The sequence below is a fragment of the Apodemus sylvaticus genome, chromosome 9 (assembly GCF_947179515.1).
Source record: "Apodemus sylvaticus chromosome 9, mApoSyl1.1, whole genome shotgun sequence".
NCBI classification, from domain to species: Eukaryota; Metazoa; Chordata; class Mammalia; order Rodentia; family Muridae; genus Apodemus; species Apodemus sylvaticus.
Window position 1 is genome coordinate 53,370,146 of NC_067480.1, and position 22,769 is coordinate 53,392,914.

Consider the following 22,769-nt stretch of genomic DNA (forward strand, 5'->3'; position numbering starts at 1 on the left):
GCCAATATGTGAAAGGTAGAAGCAGAAGGATGGGGCATTTAAAGTTATCCTCAGCTATGTAAAGGGTTTGAGGACAGTCTGAGCTAACTGAGATCTTATTCAAAAGGAAAACAAAAGAGAGAGAAAAACAAAACAAAGCAATGGAGGTCTGTGTGAGATAGACTGGTAGGTAAAAACACTATTCAGACAAGCGTGGCAACCTGGGTTCTGGGTTCAGTCACTGGAACCCATTCAAAGTGTCATGAATGCATAATTCTAGCACTTGTACTGTGAGATGGGCGATAGAGACAGAACGGATGAGAAACTCAAGGAGTAGGCAATCTGGAGTAAGCAGTGGACCCTGCCTCAACAAGACAGAAAGCAAGAACTGACTGCCAAATTGCCAATTTGACCCCCAAATATGCACCTATCATATACTTCCCTGCCCCAAAATGGCATAAGATTGGACTACATCCAAATTTTCATTATGAAGACTGGGGGCCAGGGGACATTTTTGTTCTTTGAACATGTTATTGTGCTGATTACTACTCACATGTGATACCAAGATGGAATGTCCTTAAACATGCAAGGATTCTAATATTTAGCACCTAACATGTAGAACTTCAGCAAAGAAAGAAAATTATCTGAAAGTAAGAGAAAGACGTAAGATTTAAGAAATGTTACTTCTGGTAGAACCTAAAAAGAGCAGGGGAAAAAAAAAGATGACAAGGAACCAGGAAATCCTGGATGGTATTTTTAAAAACAGTCTTTCCCAAATGGCAAGAGCTTATAGCAATATAGTACGTATGGTTCCTAAGACACAAAGCTCAATATTTTGTTGTATAGGAAATATTTACACAACACAATTCTAATGTTTTTATGCTACTGAACTTCCCAGATCCACTTGGTTATATACTCACCATTACACATCACCTAGCCTGTCTTTGACAATGTTTTACACTGAAGCCCAGGCTGGCCTTGAACATGTAATTCTTTTGTCTCAGCCCAGTAGTGGGGAACAGATGTGAATCATCAAAGCTAGGCAGCTTCTGTTTTTGCTCATCTACTTCTAGTATGAAGTCTTCATTTTCTTACCAGACTGTTTTCTTTCCAGGCTTCTGGAAACTTTGGTCTCTGCTTTTCTCTCGACACAAGAACCTGCATATCCTCAAATGTGGGATGGTTTCCAACTTCTGTCTGAAAAGCCATCTGGTAATCAGGTACAGATTCACCTGTGTATTTATAGAAAAGAATGATAGAATTTCTAGTTATCTTAGAGGACAAAATAGCAGAGAGCTATTTCTAACATCAAATCATATGAATAAGATAGCATATTAGATATCATAGCATAGAAATCGTATTTCAAGAATATATGCAAATTTCAGAGACATTATTATTGATTTGATATATTGCGAATATTCAAAAGTCTCAAATTTTATTGATAAAATAGTTTCAATGCTATACAGATATTTTACTTATTCTTTAGTATTGAGGATCAAACTCAAGGCCTTGCTAAGTACATGCTAGGTACTTACCTAATACTGAGCATGATCATGCTAAGCACAAATTTTAACCCAGAGTCCTGGACAGCTTTTGTTTTGTTTTATTTATTGTTTTTTTCAAGACAAGTTTTCTCGTGTAGCCCTGGCAGTGCTAGAACTCACTCTGTAGACCCAGCTGGTCGCAAATTCATCTGTCTGCCTTCTAGGTGCTGGGATTAAAAGTATGTGCTACCACTGATTGGTCTGGTGTCTTTTTAAGTAATTTTTCTACCAGGGAGCTCTATCTCAGGCTAGACAGGTATTTTAAAATGAGCTATTTAATTTAGAAGTAAATATTATAATACTTAGTATTTAAAATTATGCCAGAACTCTAATCTCATATTAGAAAATAGTCAAAAATGCCAGGATTTAGTACAATAATATGCAACCAAATTTAAGAGGAAAGACTGAATAATCATTATGCCTTATCAGGTTATTGGCTTTATTCTAGTTCATCCAGAATGTATCAAATACCGCAATTTTTCAGTTTTGTTTTGCTTTTGGAGATAGGATCTCATGTATTCCAGGCTAGCCTCATATTCTTTTATGTAGCCAAGGATGGCTCTGAACCAGATCCTCCTGCTGTGAGCCTGCATTACAGGTTACACCACTACACCAGGGTCATACAGTGCTGAGAACTACACCAGGACTTCGTGCAGGCTACATGGCACTATATCAAATGAGCTAACTTAGGGATCTAAGTTAGTCCTATATAAAAATTTTTTATGACAATGCCCATGTCATTGTTTAATTTTCCTCTTAACAAGCAGCATTTACACCTAGAATGTTAAAGCAACCTCTATTGACACTTGCCAAAGGGGTTGCAACCCACGGGTTGAAAACCACTGGCCTAGAAGACTCTTGGCAAAGAATACAAGAGAATACAGTCTTGCTGGCTCCCCACCACCACTCACTCTAATGTACTAAAATAACAAGACAGATCAGAGGCCATGGTGGTTTGGGCATTCTGGTTCTAATCCGGGCTTCATCTCTTCCTTGGGAAAGACTCTTGTGTGTTTCAGTCTTCCTGTCAATAAAGTAGTAATGTCTGTGTTCTTATCTCACTAAACAGCACTAAAAGGTTTAATGACCCAGATTAAAAAAAAACATAAAACATGACAAACTTTTGTTTCTATTCGAAAATTCAAGCCAATTCTTGCCTTCTATCAGTATTTTTAACAATTTTAACTATTTACAAAAATTAATTGTATATTTTTATAATCTATTCAACAAAGCCCAAGTTATTAGACTATTGCATTGCATTTAAAAACAGGTGACATTTCTGCATATTTTTAAGATTAAAGTGAATCAATATCAACATTCAACTCTAAGACTAAAAGATTTAAAGATGTTGGATTAAAGCACTTTGTCCCTTGAAAACTACCTCATATTACTACCTACAATCAATTCTAATTCAAATTACCTGTAAGCAGTACTTTACTAGCACAGCTGGTCTGCCTCTCACACATGATGAATATACATCCCAGTTATTTATTAGGTTTCCCCTCCCACAAAATGTTAGGTTAGCAGAACTAAAAATTAATAATTCTATTTGTTTTATTAAGATCATTCAAATTCTAAATTCAAAACTTACTATAAGAAATTGTGCATGCGTTTGTGTAAATGCAAGTTTTGACACTAACAACTAGCAAAGAGAGCCTGGGAGACGGCTCAGTCTGTAACTTGTTTGCCATGCAAACGTGAGGCCCTGAGTTAGGCTGCTAACATCTATCTAAAAAGCCCACCATTGATTGCAAGATGGTGCAACCACTTTGGAAATCAGTCTGGCGGTTCCTCAGAAAACTGGGCATGTCACTTCCTGAGGACCCTGTTATACCACTACTGGGCATATATCCAGAGGATTCTTCAGCATGCAATAAGGACACATGCTCAACTATGTTCATAGCAGCCCTATTTGTAGTAGCCAGAAGCTGGAAAGAACTTAGGTGTCCTTCAACGGAGGAATGGATACAAAAAATGTGGTATATTTACACAATGGAGTACTATTCAGCCATTAGAAACAATGAATTCATGAAATTCTTAGACAAATGGATGGAGCTGGAGAACATCATACTAAGTGAGGTAACCCAGTCTCAAAAGATCAATCATGGTATGCACTCACTGATAAGTGGATATTAGCCTAGAAACTTTGAATACCCAGGACATAATCCATAAATTAAATGATGTCCAAAAAGAATGGAGGAGTGGCCCCTGGTTCTAGAAAGACTCAATGCAAGAGTATATGGGAATTCCAGAACAGGGAAGTGGGAAGGGGTGGATGGAAGAATAGGGGGACGGAAGAGGGCTTATGGGACTTGCGGGGAGTGGGGACCCAGAAAAGGGGAAATCATTTGCAATGTAAATAAAAAAAAAAGAATTGGCTTGCTTAAATATTGTTGATCAATAAAAAGCAAATTACTGCTTTGAGGTTACAATGAATTTGTGGAGGAAAGGTAGATGTGAAATGTTCAATTAGGTATGAGTTTCAATGGAAGAATATAAAATCCTTATTTTTCTTGTAAAAAAAAAAAAAAAAAGGCCCGCCCACCATTGTGATATGTACTAGCACTGGGGAGGCAGAGATGGGCAGATTCTTGGGCTCCACAGCCAGCCAGCTTAGCTGAACCAGCACACCCAAGCCACAGAAAGAGACCTAGTTTCACAATATGGGAATGGCTTTTGAAGAATGATACCCATCATTGGCCAGACTCTCTCTCTCTCTCTCTCTCTCTCTCTCTCTCTCTCTCTCTCTCACACACACACACACACACACACACACACACACACACACACACTCTCTCCCCCCCTCTCCCTCCTCCTCTCTCTCACTCACCAAAAGAATTCCACCAAGTATTTATAGTTCTAAATAGTTTTTCAATAGATACTTATTTAGAGCTTACACTTCAGACGTGAAGACGTTTATCTCCCATGATGATGGGAAATAATGCCCTTAACAGATTTGCTTAAAGCCTTATAGTTACTGGATTGCTAAAGGGAAGTCCTATAATTTCATTTGCTTTCAAGCTGTTGAGAAAAGATCAAACGTTCTACCCTGTCATTTAGCATTCCTTTACTCTTACCTCCTCTGGACTGGTTAAGTATGTGTTTACTTTAGTGTCCTTTTTGGTTCCCATCTCAAATGACATTATTTTATTTCTTTTCTTTCTCTTGTCTTTTTCTTCCTTCAACTAAATGCTGTAGCACTTTAACTCTTTAATCATGCTAAGATACTCATTATTTTACAAATATTTCATAGAATAAGCCTTCATTACATGTTTACATCAGCCTCAAAACATATTTTGCATTTGGAAATAAAGTAAAAAAATCTTAAGAATTTTATAATTATTATACAACACTTTAGGTTTTAAAAATTAATTTTAGATTTTATTTCATATGTTTGAGGGTTTTGTTTGCTTGTATGTACATGGTGTGTGTGTGGGGGGTGTGTGAGAATGTGTGTCTGTGTGTGTGTGCCTGGTGCCTGCAGAGGCCAGAACAGGGCAGGACATTAAACCCACATGGGGGCTCACAACCGTCTGAAACTCAAGTCCCAGGTGATCCGCTACCCTGTTCTGGCACCAGGTCCTCATGTGCTGCACAAATATACATGAAGCCAAAACAGCCATTCATATACATAAAAATACATAACTTTTAAAGGTTTTGAAAAGGGCCCTGTATATCTTGCTCGTGTTTTCTTAACACTCTTCTCTTATTCTTTTTCATACAGTTTCTGTCTTCTTTATTTAACAGAAGCTCCTTTTAATATAATAATAATAATAATAAATAAAAATTATTCTTAAAACCAGGTGTGTTGATGCACGCCTTTAATCCTGGCATGGTAGGTCAATCTGTGAGTTTGAGGCCAGCCTGATCTACAGAGCAAGTTCCAGATCTGCCAGGACTACACAGAGAAACACTGTCTCAACAACAAGTTAAAAGACTTACAAAAATTTAAAAATCACTGTGATGTTCTGAGTAAGAATGGCCTCCATAAACTCATATCTAAATGCTTGGTCACCAGGGAATTGAACTCTTTGATAGGATTAGAAGGGTCAGGAGGTGTGTGCCTTGTTGGAGGTGTCACTGGGAATAGCATTTGAGGTTTCAAAAGCCCACCCCATATGAATCAAGATGTAGCTCTTAACTACTTCTCCAGCACTGTGCCTGTAATGTCTGCTACCACACTCTCTGCCATGAAGACAATGGACGAAGCCTCTGAAACTGTGAGCATCCAATTAAATGCTTTCTTTTAAAGATCGCCTTGGCCGTGGTATCTCTTCACAGCAATAGAACAGTGAATAAAACAATCCTAAAACTTAAAAAATAAAATAATAATCAGTCCTAGCAGTTGGGAGGCAGAGGCTGGAGGATTTCTGAGTTCGAGGCCAGCCTGGTTTACAGAGTGAGTTCCAGGACAGCCAGGGCTACACAGAGAAACCCTGTCTTGAAAATAAATAAACAAACAATAATAGTAAATTCCTCAGTTATCTATCAACATTCCTTTTCAAACATTTCCATAATTAAATCATCTTCCTGACTTAAACATTTAAGTTCCTGGCTGCTACTCTTACTATTTTTCAGACCTCTAGATAACTTCTCTATAATCAGATTTCAATATACTGCTGAATTTACTCTTAAGTGTTCTTCTTAGAATTCCATTTCTATGGCAAGATTATAGGTATTGTGATGGCTAATTAATCTTGATCATTAACTTGAATGGAATAAGAAGTACCTCAGAGCCAGGCGGTGGTGGCACATGCCGGTAGTCCCAGCACTCTGGGAGGCAGAGGCAGGCAGATTTCTGAAAAAGCCAAATCCAAAAAAACCCAAAAAACCAAAAACAAAAACAAAAAAAAACCTCAGAGAGTCAAACATTCTGGTGTGTCTGTGAGGGCATCTCCAGATGTGTTTAGATCATGAGAGCCTGATGATTCATAATATATGACATTATTGGAAGGTGGTTAAGCGTGTGGTATGGAACCAGCAGGACAGGAGGAAGCAGGCTGTGGCAGGGTACACCTGGGGTTATAAATATTGTCTGGACTACTTCTGTTTCCTGTCTCCCATAAATAGCTCGTCTGCCACAGCTCCTGAAATGATGTGCTGTAAATACTACAGAGGACTAAGCAATTATAGATCAAAATCTCTAAAACTTCAATCAAAAGTTCTTCCTGTGTTTTTCTCAGGTATTTATATAGTGATGGTAAAAGTATCTCAATGTAATTTTCTTATTATTTTAATTGTTTTTGAGTGCACAGTTCTGTGGCATTAAACACAGTTCCCACTGTGCATCTATCACCATTACCGGTATCTAGAATGTTTTCACTAAGATGAGACTCTATTAATTAATAAAAACTTAGCTCTGAATTTTTACCTTTTATAATCCTTTCTAGTTTACTTATTAGCTATTAAAATTAGTATGCAAAGTAATGGGCTTCTTCTTTTTACATGAGTACTGGAGACCTGAACATGTTTGCAGAACAATATTTTGGTACATTCATGTTCTAAAATACTGCTCTGCAAACAAGACTTAGCTGCCTCCCTACTTACAAAACTGAGGGCTTTTAAATCCCTTTTTTGGGATTAAGCCTTTGCACTTAAGCAGTAGGTACTCTACCACCAAGCCATACCCTAACCATTAATACTACTGTTTATTATTTTTAGAACAAAGCAATAACAGTCATTCCTTAATTGTGGTACTTTAAAAAACAAAACAAAACAAACAAGCAAACATGTTGATAAAAAGATGACTCAACTCAGTAAAGTGTTCGCTATACAAATATGAGATGCAGGGTTGAGATCCCCAGTAGACATGTGAAAAGCTGCTCCTACTGGTGTGTGCCTGTAACACCAGTGCCGGGGAAGTACAAACAAATGCATTCCTGGAGTGCGATGGCTGGACAGCCAGCCTAACTAAATCCAGAAGCTGCAGGTTCCCGTTTCTCAGAAGGCAAAAAGCAAGCAAGGAAGACTTTTGTGAGACCCTCTGGCCTTCACGAGTGCGTCTACCCGTGAGCATGCACTGCACACGTGTGTGGAGCGCATGTCTGTGAAAGCTGAACTCAGGAGGAAGCGGCATGGGGAGCGCACAGGTAAAAACCAGCTTGGGCTACACGAAGAGCACTAGTAGGTCAGGGCTATCCAGGGAGGCCCTGTATTAAACAACACAAACAACAACAACAACAACAACAAAACCCAAAAAACAAAAAAATAAAAGTAGGGCTGTAGAGAAGGCACAGAGGTTAAGAGCACTGACTGCTCTTCCAGAGGTCCTGAGTTCAATTCCCAGCAATGACAAGGTGACTCACAACCATCTGTAATGGGATCTAATGCCCTCTTCTGGTGTGTCTGAAGAGAGCAATGGTGTAATATAAACATAAAATAAATGGATCTTTAAAATAAAAGCAAGTTACTGATTATATTATACTAATAAAGGATTAATTCAGACATTCTTCTAAAACTAAATGCTACAATGTTTAAAAAAAAACCTAACGGAACAAAAAGAGTGTGCCAAAATCCCAGTTGCCAATTACTGCTATTTTCAGGAAAATGTCTTGATCATCTCACTAGAATATTAACTTCTAATTTATTAAATATACACTTTAAAAACATTTACTTTTACTATTTTTAATTATATGGATATGTCTGTGTATAGCTACGTGCAGAAGGCCAGTAGGAGTGAAGGCTAAGGACTTACTACCACACTGAAACAACTCAATGAAAACCTAGAACTATTTATTTATGTACTTACTTACTTACTTATATGTCCATCCATATGTATGTATGTGTATGTATATGAGTGATCACCCAGAAGAGGGCACTACAGATGGTTGTGAGCTACCTTATACTGATTGGGAATTGAACTTGTGACCTCTAGAAGAGGAGACAGTACTCTTAACTGCTGAGCTATCTCTCCAGCTCCCCTGGAGTGATTTTTTAACAAAAAAACTTTCTGATCTACTTTGTTCTGTTAATGATATGTCTATCCTGAATATTCCATATTCAGATAGTGATGAACTGATGGTTTAAAGGAAGAAGGATTATTGTATGCAATTGAGTTGTTGAATGTGAGAAAGAGGGTACAAGTGTATCGCTTTAAAACACTGAGAAATCTAACAGCAGTCCTCACCTGGGAAGAGGTCTGTACACCTCATAAACACCTCCCAGTAGATGAGCCCAAGCGCATACATGTCCACTTGCTTCAGAGCTGACTCACAGTCCCTCAGGTTCACAGCTCCCTCTAGCACTTCTGGTGCCATATAGCGAATTGTGCCAACCTGGTCAATTAAAAGCAGTATTTTAAAGAAAGAGAATGCAACATATCGTGAAGTGCTAGACCAAAGGTCGTATATAAAATGTACTCCTATAAATGATACTATTACTCCCTAAGCAGGTCCCTGAGCCCTTTGTATACTGTACTTTAGCAATCTCTCCCTTTCTTAATAATTAAACAGTATTAACTGCTTTAGCAAAACCTTCTAATTGATGAGAAAGAAGAAAGCAATTGTTCCTGTGCCAACTTTTAAAACTCCATGAGGCTGCAGGCTGAGTGAACAGCCTAACTCAATGCCTACCTTTGCAATATAGTCAATAATGTAAAATAAAAACTATCAAACAGAAAATTGCAAAGCAGTATGTACGTCATTTAATATTTTTAAAATCTGCAAATATGTATAAATATGTACATCTACATAGTGAAAGCAGAGAAAAGAATCAGAAAGGATATGTTACATTATACTCAGAGAGTAGACTGTCCTACTTCAAACTTGGTAACCTTACTTCAAAAGTCAATTCCTGGCTGAGTCTGGTAGCACTTGCCTAAAATCTCAGCCCTCAGAGTAGAATGATAAATTCAAGGCCAAATTGGGCTATATAAAAAGAATGTATCTAAAACAATAATAATAATATAACACACAAACAAAAAAAACCCCAACAAAACAAAAAGTAGCCAATATAATGAAGTTCCCTTTTAAAATAAACAAACAAACAAAAAAAACCCAATTCTAAGATACTTCTCCATAATGTCTGTTCAAATGAGCTGTAATTTCAAAATGAACTGATAACCTTATGTGGGTCTTGATACAATGCATTTGGTATTTCCTAATTTTCTAACTCACAGCAGTCTGTAAGTCGCAGTGCACGAGGATAACTGTTGTCAGTGTCATGATTTCAGGGTATGCCAGTGTGACTGATGCTTACAGGCTCACCTCACTTATAGCCGCATTATCTTCTTCCCCTGGGCGTACCAGCCTATTTCCAGTTAGCCTCATGGATAAACCAAAGTCACTGATAACACACGTGCCGTCATTCTTTACCAGGACGTTTCTGCTGTTTAAATCTCGATGGGAAATTGCAGGTTTATAATGATCTGTTTGGATAATTTCAAATACTTATTAATGTGTAAGTAGAGCTAGTGGAGATTAAATTAACATGCAGATAATGGGAGCTGCAGACAGGGAAATAAAAGACAGGGCTTCTTCTACCGTTAGTTGTCTTCTAGAACACTGGGGCTGGGGTAAATAAAACTGGAGGTGTAGGCCTTATCCCAGGACTTTGGAGGCAGAGGCAGAAAGAGACTGAGTCTGAGACTGAAATAAACGACACAGCAAGACTCAAGCCAAGCCAAACCCTACAATTTCAAATCATCACTATTTTCTAATAATTCCTCTTACATAAAGCTGGTAAGCACTAAACATTCATCTGAAACTAATCTAATTCTAGTACATGCTTATTTTTCTGTTCATGTCCTTTTTTGTTTTGTGTTCATTATTGTGGTTGGTTGGTTAGTAGGTTGGTTGGCTAGTTTTTTCAGACAGGGTTTAACGTAATTCAGGCTGGTCTTTATATTGCTGAACTCCTCACTGTCCTGCCTCTACCTCAAAAGTAGTTTAGTTATAGATTGGTGCTACCATGCTTGGCTTTCTCTTCACTTTTAAGACACGAAAGGAGGCAATACCAAAAAGAATATTTGTTAGACGTAAAACACACAGTTAGCTAGCTTATTTAGAAAAAGTATCAACTAAGAAACTACGGCTCTAATTTCTTAAACCAGCATAATTATATTCTCAATATATTCTAAATACGTATCCTTATACCCGCAAATAAGTGTAGTTATCATTCATCAAAGATGCTTCCTTTTGCAGCACATGGAAACCATTACAGAAAGCCACAACTGGTCAAAATGTGAATAACAATTCACCATGAGGAGTTTAGCTCCAACTATTATGATATATGCACAACACAACACCTACACTAAGACTCACAACATCACAGGAATGGATGAACAGACCACACAAGCCTGGAGACCAGGACACCTGGAAAAAGACTGTCTCCCACACAGGACAGGGAAGCTGCACCCATGAAATCTGAACAATGACAGTATCAGTTTGATATGCCAAAAAAAAAGGGGAGGGGGGAATCTCACATCTCAACCCCTAGATAAAGAGCTAAAGGCAATTAATAACCACCGAGAAAGAATTGGTTCTCCTACAGAATAAGCCCCCTAACTGAAGCAGAAGCAGGGAGAACTCTGAGTCTAGTCTAGTCTATATAGAGAATTCCAGAAAAGCCAGAGCTACAGAGTGGGACCCTGTCGCAAACAAACAGTGAACAGATGCTGGAAAGAGGTCAATGTCATTTAAAATAAAATTGACGTAGGGTGTCTCCTTGAACCTGAGGCCGTTTTAGCCAGGCCGGCGTCCCTCTGTGTCTGCTCCTCCGTCCTGGGGGATGTGCTCGCCGCAGCCCGGCTCTGTGTGGGCTCTAAGGAGCTGAGCTCAGGCTTTCATGCTTGCCCAGGAAGCATTTTAACACTGAACATCCTGAGAGGATACTTTAAATATTTTGAAAAATATACTTGGGAATATTTTTGAAGTAATCAGGTAAAACTTAAAATTCAAATATATATGCTATTATACAAAGAAGATGAGTGCTAGTGCTATCAATAGCTAATGTTTGAGAAAAATAGCTTTGTTTAGGTTAAAAAAATTTTCAGCAAGTATTTGATTTAAAAACCTTGCTGAATCATGCAAAGCTTGAAAGAGGAATTAGGATGATATTTTAAATTCTGTTTTTAGCCAGCTTCCAAAAGGAATTATAATATTTAAAAGTAAGGAATCACAGTCCAATGGCTAATGTGCTAAAACAATGAAGCAAGAGCACAAGTTGCTGACACAGGCAATACAGGTCAATCTGGTACTCAGGAAAAGATGTCAAGTAAGTGAGCCAATAAATTATTCAGAAGAAATTATTTATATATGAAGCATCCGCTAGAAAAGATGATCCATACCGTTATATAATGGAACAAAGATGTAAGAAACGGATACACTATAGTTCTCCTCACTAAAGAGGTCAGGGAGACTACAGGAGCAGTGACAGGTTAGAGAACGACAAAGTGTGGTACAGGAGTAAAAACCCCGAGAAAGCAGAGGCACGGTTTCCACAGCCATGCTAATTTAGGGGGCCTGTGCTGGAGTGCACCCTGAAACAATGTGAGAAAGCAGGGGTCCAGCAGACGCTTTGGACAGCCAGCGAAGAGCGCATGCGCGCAAAGAGCACATGAGCGCCGCCGCGGAAGGCTGCAGCTCCAGCAGGGACTATAATACAGCTCCAATGTCGGACCAAGACCGCCATCCACTCTCACTAATGGACCCTAACACTGGCTCAGCAGCAGTTCACTCAGCCAAAACAAAACAAGTGTATTTTTGGTCTCCAGTGCGTAAGTGTGGATTAACACGGGCAGGACAGGAACTTCTGGAGGTGGAAGGAGACAATTCCTTTGTCCCTTCCTCCCCCCCCCCTACCTAGAATATAGCACAATAGACCATGAAATGACCATGAAAATGAAAGCCACACATAAAGAATGGTAGAGAAAAGCCACAGGAGCCTTGAGTCATGCTGCCAAACCTATCCTGGCACTCTCTTTAGGTTCTGGTTTTGATTGTTACTGGGGACTGAAGCCAAGCACCTCATGAACACTCCAAGTGCTTGGCCTATAATCTCAGTCCTCTCTCCAGCTGCTGCCTCCTCCTTCTCCTCCTCCTTCTCCTCCTCCTCCTCAGAACCAGGTCTCACTATGTCGCCAAGGGTAGCTCAGAATCACTACTCTTCCCAGTTGGTCCTCAGTGCCCAAGCCTGCTTCAGCCTCCTGAGAGTGAGGGCTATAATAAGTATGCGCCTTCTCACAAGGCCTCCAGAGTTCTTTTTTTTTTTAAGATTTATTTATTTTATTTTATGTATATGAGAACACTGTGGCTGTATAGATGGTTGTGAGCCTTCATGTGGTTGCTGAAAATTGTTCACTCCGGTCATCCCCACTCCACTCGCTCTGGTCATCCCACTCGCTCAGTCCCTGCTCTCTTGGCCCCAAAGATTTATTTATTAACTTATTTGTAAGTTACTATAGCTGTCTTCAGACACACCAGAAGAGGGCATCAGATCCCTTTACAAATGGTTGTGAGCCACCATGTGGTTGCTGGGAATTGAACTCAGGACCTTTGGATGAGCAGTCAGTACTCTTAACTGTTCTTAATCTCTCAAGCCTGCACCCAGAGTTCTTAAAAACAGGTCTCACTATACAGTCCTAGTGCACCTGTTATGTAAACTTAGGCTCGCCTCAAACTCAGATCCATGAGCTCCTGACTGCTGAGATTAGAGGCATGAGCCAGTATGCTTGGCTCTCTTGAGATTCTTACATGTATATGAGAAAAAAACTTCCTTTAGAAGTAAAGTCACTGCTATTTTCTTCCTTCCCTGACTCTAGCTAGCAGAGCATTAATTTATAAAAGGATATCTGAGTATTACACCTTATGAAATAAAGATCCATGAAATAAAAAAATTAATACTGTTTTTATTCACATAAACAAAACAAATACAAGGAAAATATAGCTTAGCTAAGAGCATTAAACTAAGGTTTACAAATAAGCTTCAAGAGGTCTAAAGAAGCCTCTGGGGTTTGTTTTGTCTGGTCTTATGATACTAGGGATCAAAGGCTGCCTTATATATGCTAAGGAAGCATTCTACCATTGAGATATACACCCTCCAAATAATTTTTTCTAAAAATAGCTGTAAGTATACTTTTAGAATGAAAGTCTTCAAATTCTTAATGAGATCCATCTTCCTGTTACATTCAAATATGTTTCTTCATACTGGATCTTTCAATTAGTTAATATTCAACTTTTAACAGTATAAGTTGTAATTTTTCTTCTAAAATATGATTAAAATTTCATTCATCTCACCTCCTCGTGGTAACTCTGTGTGAAGATAAGCCAGTCCTCTAGTCACAGAATGAGCCAGACGGCAAGAGCTTACCCAATCACTTGTGTGGAGACTCAGATATTTGCACAGAGATCCCTGTATAGGGAAAAAGGATATCAAAAATTGAAACAAATTTGCTTCAACAAGAAGAGACAAGTTAGGCAACCTTCTGAAGGATCTGTATACGCTAGGATCCCATGAAGATATAATGATAAAGTATTTTTGAAAAGAAAGAAGAGGCTAGTTTTATGTAACTGACACAGCCTGCAGTCACCTGAGTCATGCCCCCATATGATCAGGCTATAGGCAAGCTTGTAGGGCATTTTCTTAATTAGTGATTATAGGCTAGTGGTCTTGGGTTCTATAAAAAAGCAGGATAAAAATGCACAAACATCCTAAAGCAAACCAACAATAACAAAAAAACCAACCGCATTGTCCCCCACCCTTAATCCTAGGCAGAGGCAGGCACATCTCTGAACTTGATGCTAACCTGGTATGCACAGTGAGTCCCAGGACAGCAAGCCTACACACAAAGGCCCTATCTAGAAATGTCAACACCCACCCGCCACCTAAAACAAGAAAGCAGGTCGGGCAAGCCAGTGAGCAGCAGTCCTCCTCTGGCTCTTTCTTGCTCAATTTGCTTTTGGTCACAATGTGTCATCGCAGCAATTTTAGTCCTAACTAGGACAGGGGTTAAGAAGGAACTTAACTATCAATTTTTATGTTTCAATATTAAAATTATGGATGATTATTTCCTTTTGAACACTTTCTTTGGACAATCAGATTAAGTTGAAAAAATATTTTTTGGCTTTTTTTTTTTTACCAAATTTTACAAACAATATTGTTATGATTTATAAAGAGAACACATATGGCTTTTGTTAAGTCTCTACAGTCAGTCCTCTATACCTGCAGACTTCACATTTTAGGGTTCAATCAACTATATCAAAAGTATTCAGGGATGGGGATGTAACTCAGTGGAAAAGAACTTGCTTAGTATGTTCAGACCCTGGTTTCTTCTCCAATAAAGTCAAGAAAAACAAATAAAAATCTAAGGATTATCTTTGCATCTATATTTAACATTATTTTTCTTGACATTGTTTCCTAAATAAACAGTCTAACAGTAAATAACAATTACCATGGCATTTTCACTGTATAATCAATGATATACAAGCATGACATGCAAATGCTACATGGAATTTTATATAATGAACTTAAACTTCTTTTAACACGCGCGCGCGCGCGTGTGTGTGTGTGTGTGTGTGTGTGTGTGTGTGTGTGTGTTTGGTAGGTATTCTAGAAGCAACTGCCTGAGGAAACTAAGTGTGTGTGTGTGTGTGTGTGTGTGTGTTTGGTAGGTATTCTAGAAGCAACTGCCTGAGGAAACTAAGGGATGACTGTATGTATGTACCTGTTCACCTCAAAGTACTCAGCCACAGATTACAATAAGCTTCCGATGAGACAAGGAGCTTACACAAGAATGACTGTCAAACAAAGTGCTGCTAAGTCTGAAGAAAAAGCTCTGGCAAAAAACAAAAAAAACAGAGAAAGAAGGGAAGGAAGAAGGGTCAGGAAGGGAGGGAATGACGGAGGAATGGAAGGAGGGAAGAGGTGAGAGAAGAGAGGTGAATGGAGAGAATTACTAGTGTTTTGTTGTTGTTTAAGATAGGGTCTTAGAATAATAGCCCAGGCTGGTCTTAACTCACAATCCTCCTGCCTTAGCTTTTTTCTGGGTGCTAGGATTACAGGTATGTGCCATGATACCTGGCTGAGTGATGTTTGATTCAAATTCGGGCATAAGATTCTTTCCTCATTGCAGAACACTAATAAGATCTGATCACGGGTACAATAAATGGCAGGATCTTTTTGAGAAGAACTTACATTGGGATAATACTCCATCACAAGTAAATACTCCATGCGTCCATCCGCAGTGAGCCTCTCGTCTCCAACTATGAAGCGAGCGATGTTGTCATGCTCCATCAAAGGCACTCTGTAAATGTTTTTTTCATTTATAAAATTCTGACGGTTTGCAAAAGAAAATACTTTTACAGCAACTGGACGCTCATCCAAGGAACCTTTATATACTGCTCCGTATCGGCCCCGTCCAATCAGCTGTAAGTGTGTTTTTAAAAAGGCAAGTTATTAATTCATATTAAAATTGAACAATTAAATTTACTAAAATGAACAACAACCAACCCCCTACTATTTCCCATGATACACAGCAGCTCTATTTTGCTTTCAGTTTATTGGTTACCAAGAAGCAGCTAATATCAGTGTCTGGTATAACTGAGGAAGCTCCTATTTGACTAACCGTCTAATTGATGAGCGCTAAACATTCTGAACAAAGTGAAAAGTAAAAGCAAGGAAGGCCTAGATACACTAAAAAATAAGCAAAAGCACTCAAGAGTCCAAGGCGAGGAGGCAAGGAATGCACTTATGGCCAGCCACCCGGTTCTACGGGTTTCCCTTGAAAGCTGACTCAAATCAGCTTTGAGTAGTGCAAGTAAAACTGGCACAAAAGGTCTTTTGAACCAGAGGATGTAATCTGTGGCAACTAGAGCTTCTAGAGAGTGAGGGAAGATGCCTCCACAAGAGAAACCAGAACAGGGAATTCAGTGAACACAGGAGACAGATCCGAGGTAAATGTACTATCTGAACTGAGAGTTGAGCTTCTGCCCAAGAGACATGTTTGTAGTATGTGTCTAACCAAGTCAACTGCTTACAAAAGCAAGTAACAAAAATCACCACACAGGGCTAGAGAGATACTCAGTGAATGAAAGCATACACAGGACCTAAGTGTGGTTCCCAGCACCCGCTGCAGATGGCTTACAGCTGCCTCTAACTCCAGTTCCAAGAGACTCAACACCCATTTCTAGTATCCACAGGCAACTGCACTCATATGAACATACCCACATGCAAATAGACACACACTATTAAAATTAAATTAAATACTTTTTGAAAACCAGCATGCATTAGAAATTAGCAAGAATCTGCGAGTTCCACAGTATAATACACACATTATCTATAATAGAATAAGAATCTACTCAATGCACTGAGAAATAGCAAAATGTAACCAGTTCTCTATTTTTGGCTTCTAGGGAATTTTCATTAAAACAGGTTGGTGATTGATCATTATTTTCTTCGTTAGTTTGTTCTTTGGAGAACGGGTTTCTCTGTGTAGCCTTGCTCTTTACATCAGGCTGAACTTGAACTAACAGAGATCCACCTGCTTCTGCTTCACACGTGCTGAGATTAAAGGTATACACCACTATCACCTGGCTATCATCATTTCTTTATACATGTTTAATATATCATTATTTTATTCTTTTTTAATTGTTTTTTTTTTTTTAAAACAGAGTCTTAATATGTAGCTCTGGCTATCCTAAAACTCTCTATGTAGACCAAGCTAGCCTCAAACTCAGAGATCTGTCTGCCTCTGCTTCCTGAGCACTGGAATCAAAGGCATGTCACCATGCCCAGTCTCGTACATTATTCTTATAAACAAATACAGCCCTCTGAAATAAAGTCTTAACAAAACTCAGTTAAGACATGACTTTAATTCCAGCATTTGGGAGGCAGAGGCATGCCTCAAACTTCACAGTGGTAAAATATAAATCCTGGGCAAAACTCCATGTTTCAGTTGGTACTTCTCTCCATGCTGTAAACTATACATCATTTCAGACACACTTAGACCTTCTCCTTCTTTTTTAAAGGCAGAGTCTCACAAGGTTGCCCTGGCTGGCCTGAAACTTGCTCCACAGACCAGGTTGGCCGGGAACCTGAAGAAATCTTTCTTCTGCTTCCTGACTGCTGGAATTACAGGTGTGCACCACCAGGCCCAGAAGGACTTATTTCTAAGTCTCTCCTGAGATGAATGAGTGCTAATTAGGACTGAGTAATGATTAGAGCAGCCAACAGTCTAAGCAGCCTTACCTCCAGCAGCTTCAGGTTATCCAGGTCAAGGGAGGGCTCTGCTGCTGCGGCCTCCATCATGTTCATACTGTGAAGACCCTGTTTTCGGTCTCCTAGAAGAATAAGAACACTTACTAATATGCAGCCGCCTTCCCCCCCCCCCCCCACCCCCAGACAGGGTTTCTCTGTGTAGCCCTGGCTGTCCTGGAACTCACTCTGTAGACCAGGCTGGCCTCGAACTCAGAAATCTACCACCTCTGCCTCCCAAGTGCTGGGCTCAAAGCGTGCGCCACCACCGCCCGGCTAATATGCAGTCTTCTTAAAATGAAAATGCCAGCTTCTTAATGTGACAGTTAAGGGACTGGAGAGATGGCTCAGTGGTCAAGAGCACTAGCCTCTCTTCCAGAGGCCCAGGTTTAATTCCCAGCTCCATGTGGCAGCTCACAACTGTCTTAAACTCTAGTTTTAGGGGATCTGATATCCTAACACAGACATACATACAGCAAACCACAAATGCACATGAAATGAAAATAAATAAATTAAAAATATGTTACAGTTAAGAAGAGCTACAGCAGGGGTTCAAACAAATCACTAATAATAATAATTAATAATTAATTAATAATATAATGATGATGATAAATAATGAACAGCATGACAGTAGAATTCTGTGAGCTAATTCCATGATGACTCAGTTTAAAAGTATAAAATTGTAATACTGAATTTTTGAGAATATTCAGTAGAATTACTAAAGTGTATGAATCAGTGCTGATTTCCTCAACAACCACTGTAACTCTAAGAGACAAAATGCCATCTTCTGGATCCAAGGAGCACACACATGACACAGGCAGAATAATAAAAATAAATTTTATAAAATTCTTGTAAAAATTGAGGGAAAATGTTTGTTGAAGCTAAAAATGGGGACTACTATAGCAGAGCTGTGTTCGTATATAGATTGTCCACAGAGATTTTACAAAGGAAACATAGGAACTTGCAAGCAGTTCACCCGGTGAAGCTGTATGACCACACATGATCCATAGAACCCACATAGTAGAAGGAAAAAATGACTCCTGCAAGTTATCCTCAGACTTCTATATGCGTATTATTGTCCTGCCTTTACACAATAAAAAACAAATAAATAAATTTAAAAAAGTTTTAAAGAAAGTAAATTCTGACTAAATGGCATGTTTACTAAATGATGAGACCAAAAGTAGTATTTTCTTTTACCTGTCAACATTCTGTATCCAAAACATAAGGCGACTATCAAAACAGCTAATACAGAAACCGAAGCCAAAGCAATGATTATTGTTTCATCTCGATTAAATGAATGAGGTGGACCTAGAAGAAAAAAGAAAAGCATTTTATTTAATACCAACAAACTAGCTTTTAGAAAAACTGCATTAGGGATGGAGAGATGGCTCAGCAGTTAGGAGTACCTACTGCTCTTCAGAAGGTCCTAAGTTCAAATCTCAGCAACCACATGGTGACTCACAAGCCTGTAATGGGATCTGACGCCCTCTTCTGGACTGCCTGAAGGCAGCTACAGTGTACTTACACATAACAAATAAATAAATCTTTTAAAAAAGAGAGAGAGAATAGTGTTTTTTAAAAAGAAAAGAAAACCTGTAGTAATATATAATCAAATCAGTAGTATACTTGAATAAAATTTAGAGAAAAATTAATTGATGTGTGATAGTTATAAATTGCATGATCTGGTCATAGATTATCTTATATGAACTTAAAATACTTGTCAAGTATGGTCCTAATTATTAAAATATCAGTGAGGGACTGGAAAGAAAGATGGCTCACTGATTAGGAGTGTATATAGCTCTTTCAGAGAACCCAAGTCCTGTTCCTAGCACCCACATCACACAGTTCACCACCACCTGTAACTCCAGCTCCATGTCATCTGACGTCTTCTCTAGTCTGAAGGTATCTGCAATCACACACACACACACACACACACACACACACACACACACACTGATAACTTGAATGAGAATGGCCCTCATAGGCTCACGTATTTCAATACTTGGTCCTTGGTTGGAAGAACTCTTTGGGAAGGGTTAGGAGGTATAGCCTTGCTGGAGGAGGTGTGTCCCGGAGGGGAAACTTTGAGGTACCAAAAGATTAGAAGCATTCCCCTAGTCTCTTTCTCTGCCTCATGGCTGTAGCTCAAGACAAGCTCTTACCTTCTGCTCCAGCACCATGCGTGCATGCCCACTGCCAAGCTTCCACTATGATGGTCATAAACTCTACCCTCTGAAACTATAAGCCCCAAATAAACTCTGTAGTTTAAAGAGTTGCTTTAGTTATTGAGTCTAACCACAGCAATAGAAAAATGACTAAGATAGTAGTAGAGGTTGGCCTTGAACTGATGGCAATCCTCTTGCCTCTGCCTCCTAAATGTAAGACCACAGGTGTACACCACTGAGCCCAGCTTCATATTTGGCTTTAAACCATGTATTCAGCAGGCGTCAACAGGTTGCTTGACTTTTGTGTGCCTTATTTCCTCATTTGTAAAAAGTAGTACTGTGTACCTCACCTGTCTGTTATGAAGCTTGGGGGGGGGTCTAAATGCCTGGTAAAGCATAAACTTCTATGCAATCAATGGTAATTATGATCATTAGTATTGATATCATTAATATTAATGAAAAGAACATTTCTTCGTGGGCAGCTAAGTCTACACTAAGCCTGAAGCTCAGTCCCTCCACTTATTAACTTGACCTTGAGAAAATGTCTGCATTCATGAACCCACATTTATTTACTTGCAGAATGGGAACACATGAATCTAGATCTTAAGGCTGGTGTGGACACGTAAACACTTATGTAGAAGCTCCATCTACGGTCAGATCTTATCTATACTTACCTATATCTTAGCTATACAATACCCTTGGAATGAATGTCACAAAGTAGGATATACCTAGGAGTTGTAGAAGAACAGGGATACAATAGTTCTATGAAGACTAGAAACACATGAAAATGTCTTAAACAGAAAGAGAAAACTGGAGCATACACTTGTCACCATGTTTAAATATCTTTTAAAAAACCCAAACTAGACCCAATCAGTGTATATACAAAATATAAAAAACTGCTTATCAGTAAACAGTCTAATACAGAATGAGATCTCCGGTGAAATATGTTTGGTTTTTGCTATAGGTTTTACATGTAGTGTTTGACCAGTGGCAAGGCCACAAGTATCCTTATTTAAACATTCTTTACATTCAGTCAAAATAAAATATACTATATTTTGAAATTTTAAACTTATTATTATGTTTGCTTGTTTGTTTCTTGTTTTTATTTTTGACAGAGGACCTCACTGGGACAAGCTCTCTTTGTAAACAAGGCTGACTTTGAATTCAAAGACACCCCCCACCCCCCCCCCACCTCCGTCTGAGCCTCATAAATACTAGGATTAAAAGCGAACACTGGGCTGGAGAGATGGCTCAGCAGTTAGGAGCACCGTCTGCTCTTCCAGAGCACATGGTGGCTCACAACCATCTGTAATGAGATATGATACCCTCTTCTGGTATGTCTGAAGACAGCTACAGTGTACTTACATACATAAAATAAATACATATTTAAAAAATAAAAAGCGAACACCATCTTGATTAACAATTTTAATTGTACCGGCTGGTGGTGGCACACTCCTTTAATCCCAGCACTTGGGAGGCAAGGCAGGCGGATCTCTGAGTTCGAGGCCAGCCTGGTCTACAGAGTGAGTTCCAGGACAGCCAGGGCTACACAGAGAAACCCTGTCTCAAAAAACAAAAACAACAACAACAACAAATATATATATATTATAGTCAATTAAAATCAAGTAAACTGTACATTAAAATTTTCTTACTTGTGGTCAAACTAGAATTTTCTATAGGAAATAATAAACCTCAGTAGCAGTGTTTCTCCAGTGAATTATCTCAAATTCTGCACAACTGCATAATAAAATGTCAACACAGTATTTCTATAGAAGAATATGTTGATGCCATGAAAAACTCTTAAATTATAAAATAATTACTAGACAGCAGACTTTAATATATTGATAAGTGTAGCTAACAATACTTTTAACATATAGTAAGTTATAGAGGGAAAGACTGTATATGGAAACTCATCTTTGGCTAGGGATCTAACTCAGGAGTAGAGTGTTTGCCTAGCATTTGCAAATCCCTGGATCCTTCTCCAGTACACAGAAAAAGAAAAATGCCAATCAACCAACCGACCCCCACCCTCCTCCCAAACTGCCTCAACTTACTACAATACTAAACCCTACCTCAACTTACAACAATAAGATAGATGCATGTCTATAACTATTTTTAAAGATTAAAAAGTAAGAAGAAAATAAAGAGTGTTGTTAAGGACACAGAGAAACTAAAAACTTACAATCCGCTAATGAGACTACAAAGTGGTATAGAGGTAGTAAATGATTTAGTAGGTTCTCAAAACATTATTAGAATTTTCCTAAGATTTGATAGTTTGTTCCTAGTCATATACACAAAGAAAGGGAAATAGGCATTAAAAAAAAAAAAAAAAAAACCTCTTCCACAGCATCACTATGTACAATAACTACAAGGAGAAATGTGAATGTTCATATACCTATGAATCAATAAGCACAGTGTAACACACCTCCAGAGATGATAAGCTAAAGGTCCCATATTTTATGATTTCATTCATATGACATATCCAGAAATAGGTAAATCCACAGAGACAAAGCAGGTTAGAAGTTGCTAGGCATGGGAAAAGAGGAAGAAGGGAGTTATTTTTTACTAGATAGAGCACGTCCCTTGTGGGGTGATGAAAATGTTTTGGGACTACATAGAAATAATGATTGCACAATATCATTAAAGGACTGAATAGTATAAATTTAACCTAGCTCATTGTTATAAGATTGCACCTCAATAAAATAATAACTTAAGAATTTGTTGAACTCTAGGCTGGAGAGATGGCTCAGCGGTTAAGAGCACTGACTGCTCTTCCCAAGGTCCTGAGTTCAAATCCCAGCCACCACATGGCAGCTCACAACCATCCGTAATGAGATCTAATGCCCTCTTCTGAGGTGTCAGAAGACAGCTACTTATATATAAGAAAGAAAGA

General features: G+C 38.7%; 1 protein-coding gene and 1 long non-coding RNA gene across 3 annotated transcripts in view; one reads left to right on the top strand and one right to left on the bottom strand.

The window, feature by feature from the left end:
* Positions 1 to 22,769, bottom strand: part of Bmpr2 (bone morphogenetic protein receptor type 2) — a 114,996-nt gene that overhangs the window by 17,197 nt on the left and 75,030 nt on the right. For both annotated transcript variants that reach the window (XM_052192234.1, XM_052192232.1), the window contains exons 4-10: positions 18,909 to 19,019; positions 17,706 to 17,797; positions 15,654 to 15,884; positions 13,757 to 13,871; positions 9,728 to 9,888; positions 8,650 to 8,797; positions 1,075 to 1,211 (exon numbers count right to left, since the gene is read on the bottom strand). In XM_052192234.1, the coding sequence (XP_052048194.1) occupies positions 1,075 to 1,211; positions 8,650 to 8,797; positions 9,728 to 9,888; positions 13,757 to 13,871; positions 15,654 to 15,884; positions 17,706 to 17,797; positions 18,909 to 19,019 (995 nt within the window). The remainder of the gene's footprint in view (positions 1 to 1,074; positions 1,212 to 8,649; positions 8,798 to 9,727; positions 9,889 to 13,756; positions 13,872 to 15,653; positions 15,885 to 17,705; positions 17,798 to 18,908; positions 19,020 to 22,769) is intronic.
* On the top strand, positions 5,618 to 21,155 carry LOC127692168 (uncharacterized). Its single transcript, XR_007979415.1, has 3 exons — positions 5,618 to 5,743; positions 6,594 to 6,706; positions 20,992 to 21,155. It is a non-coding gene; the product is annotated as an uncharacterized LOC127692168 (long non-coding RNA).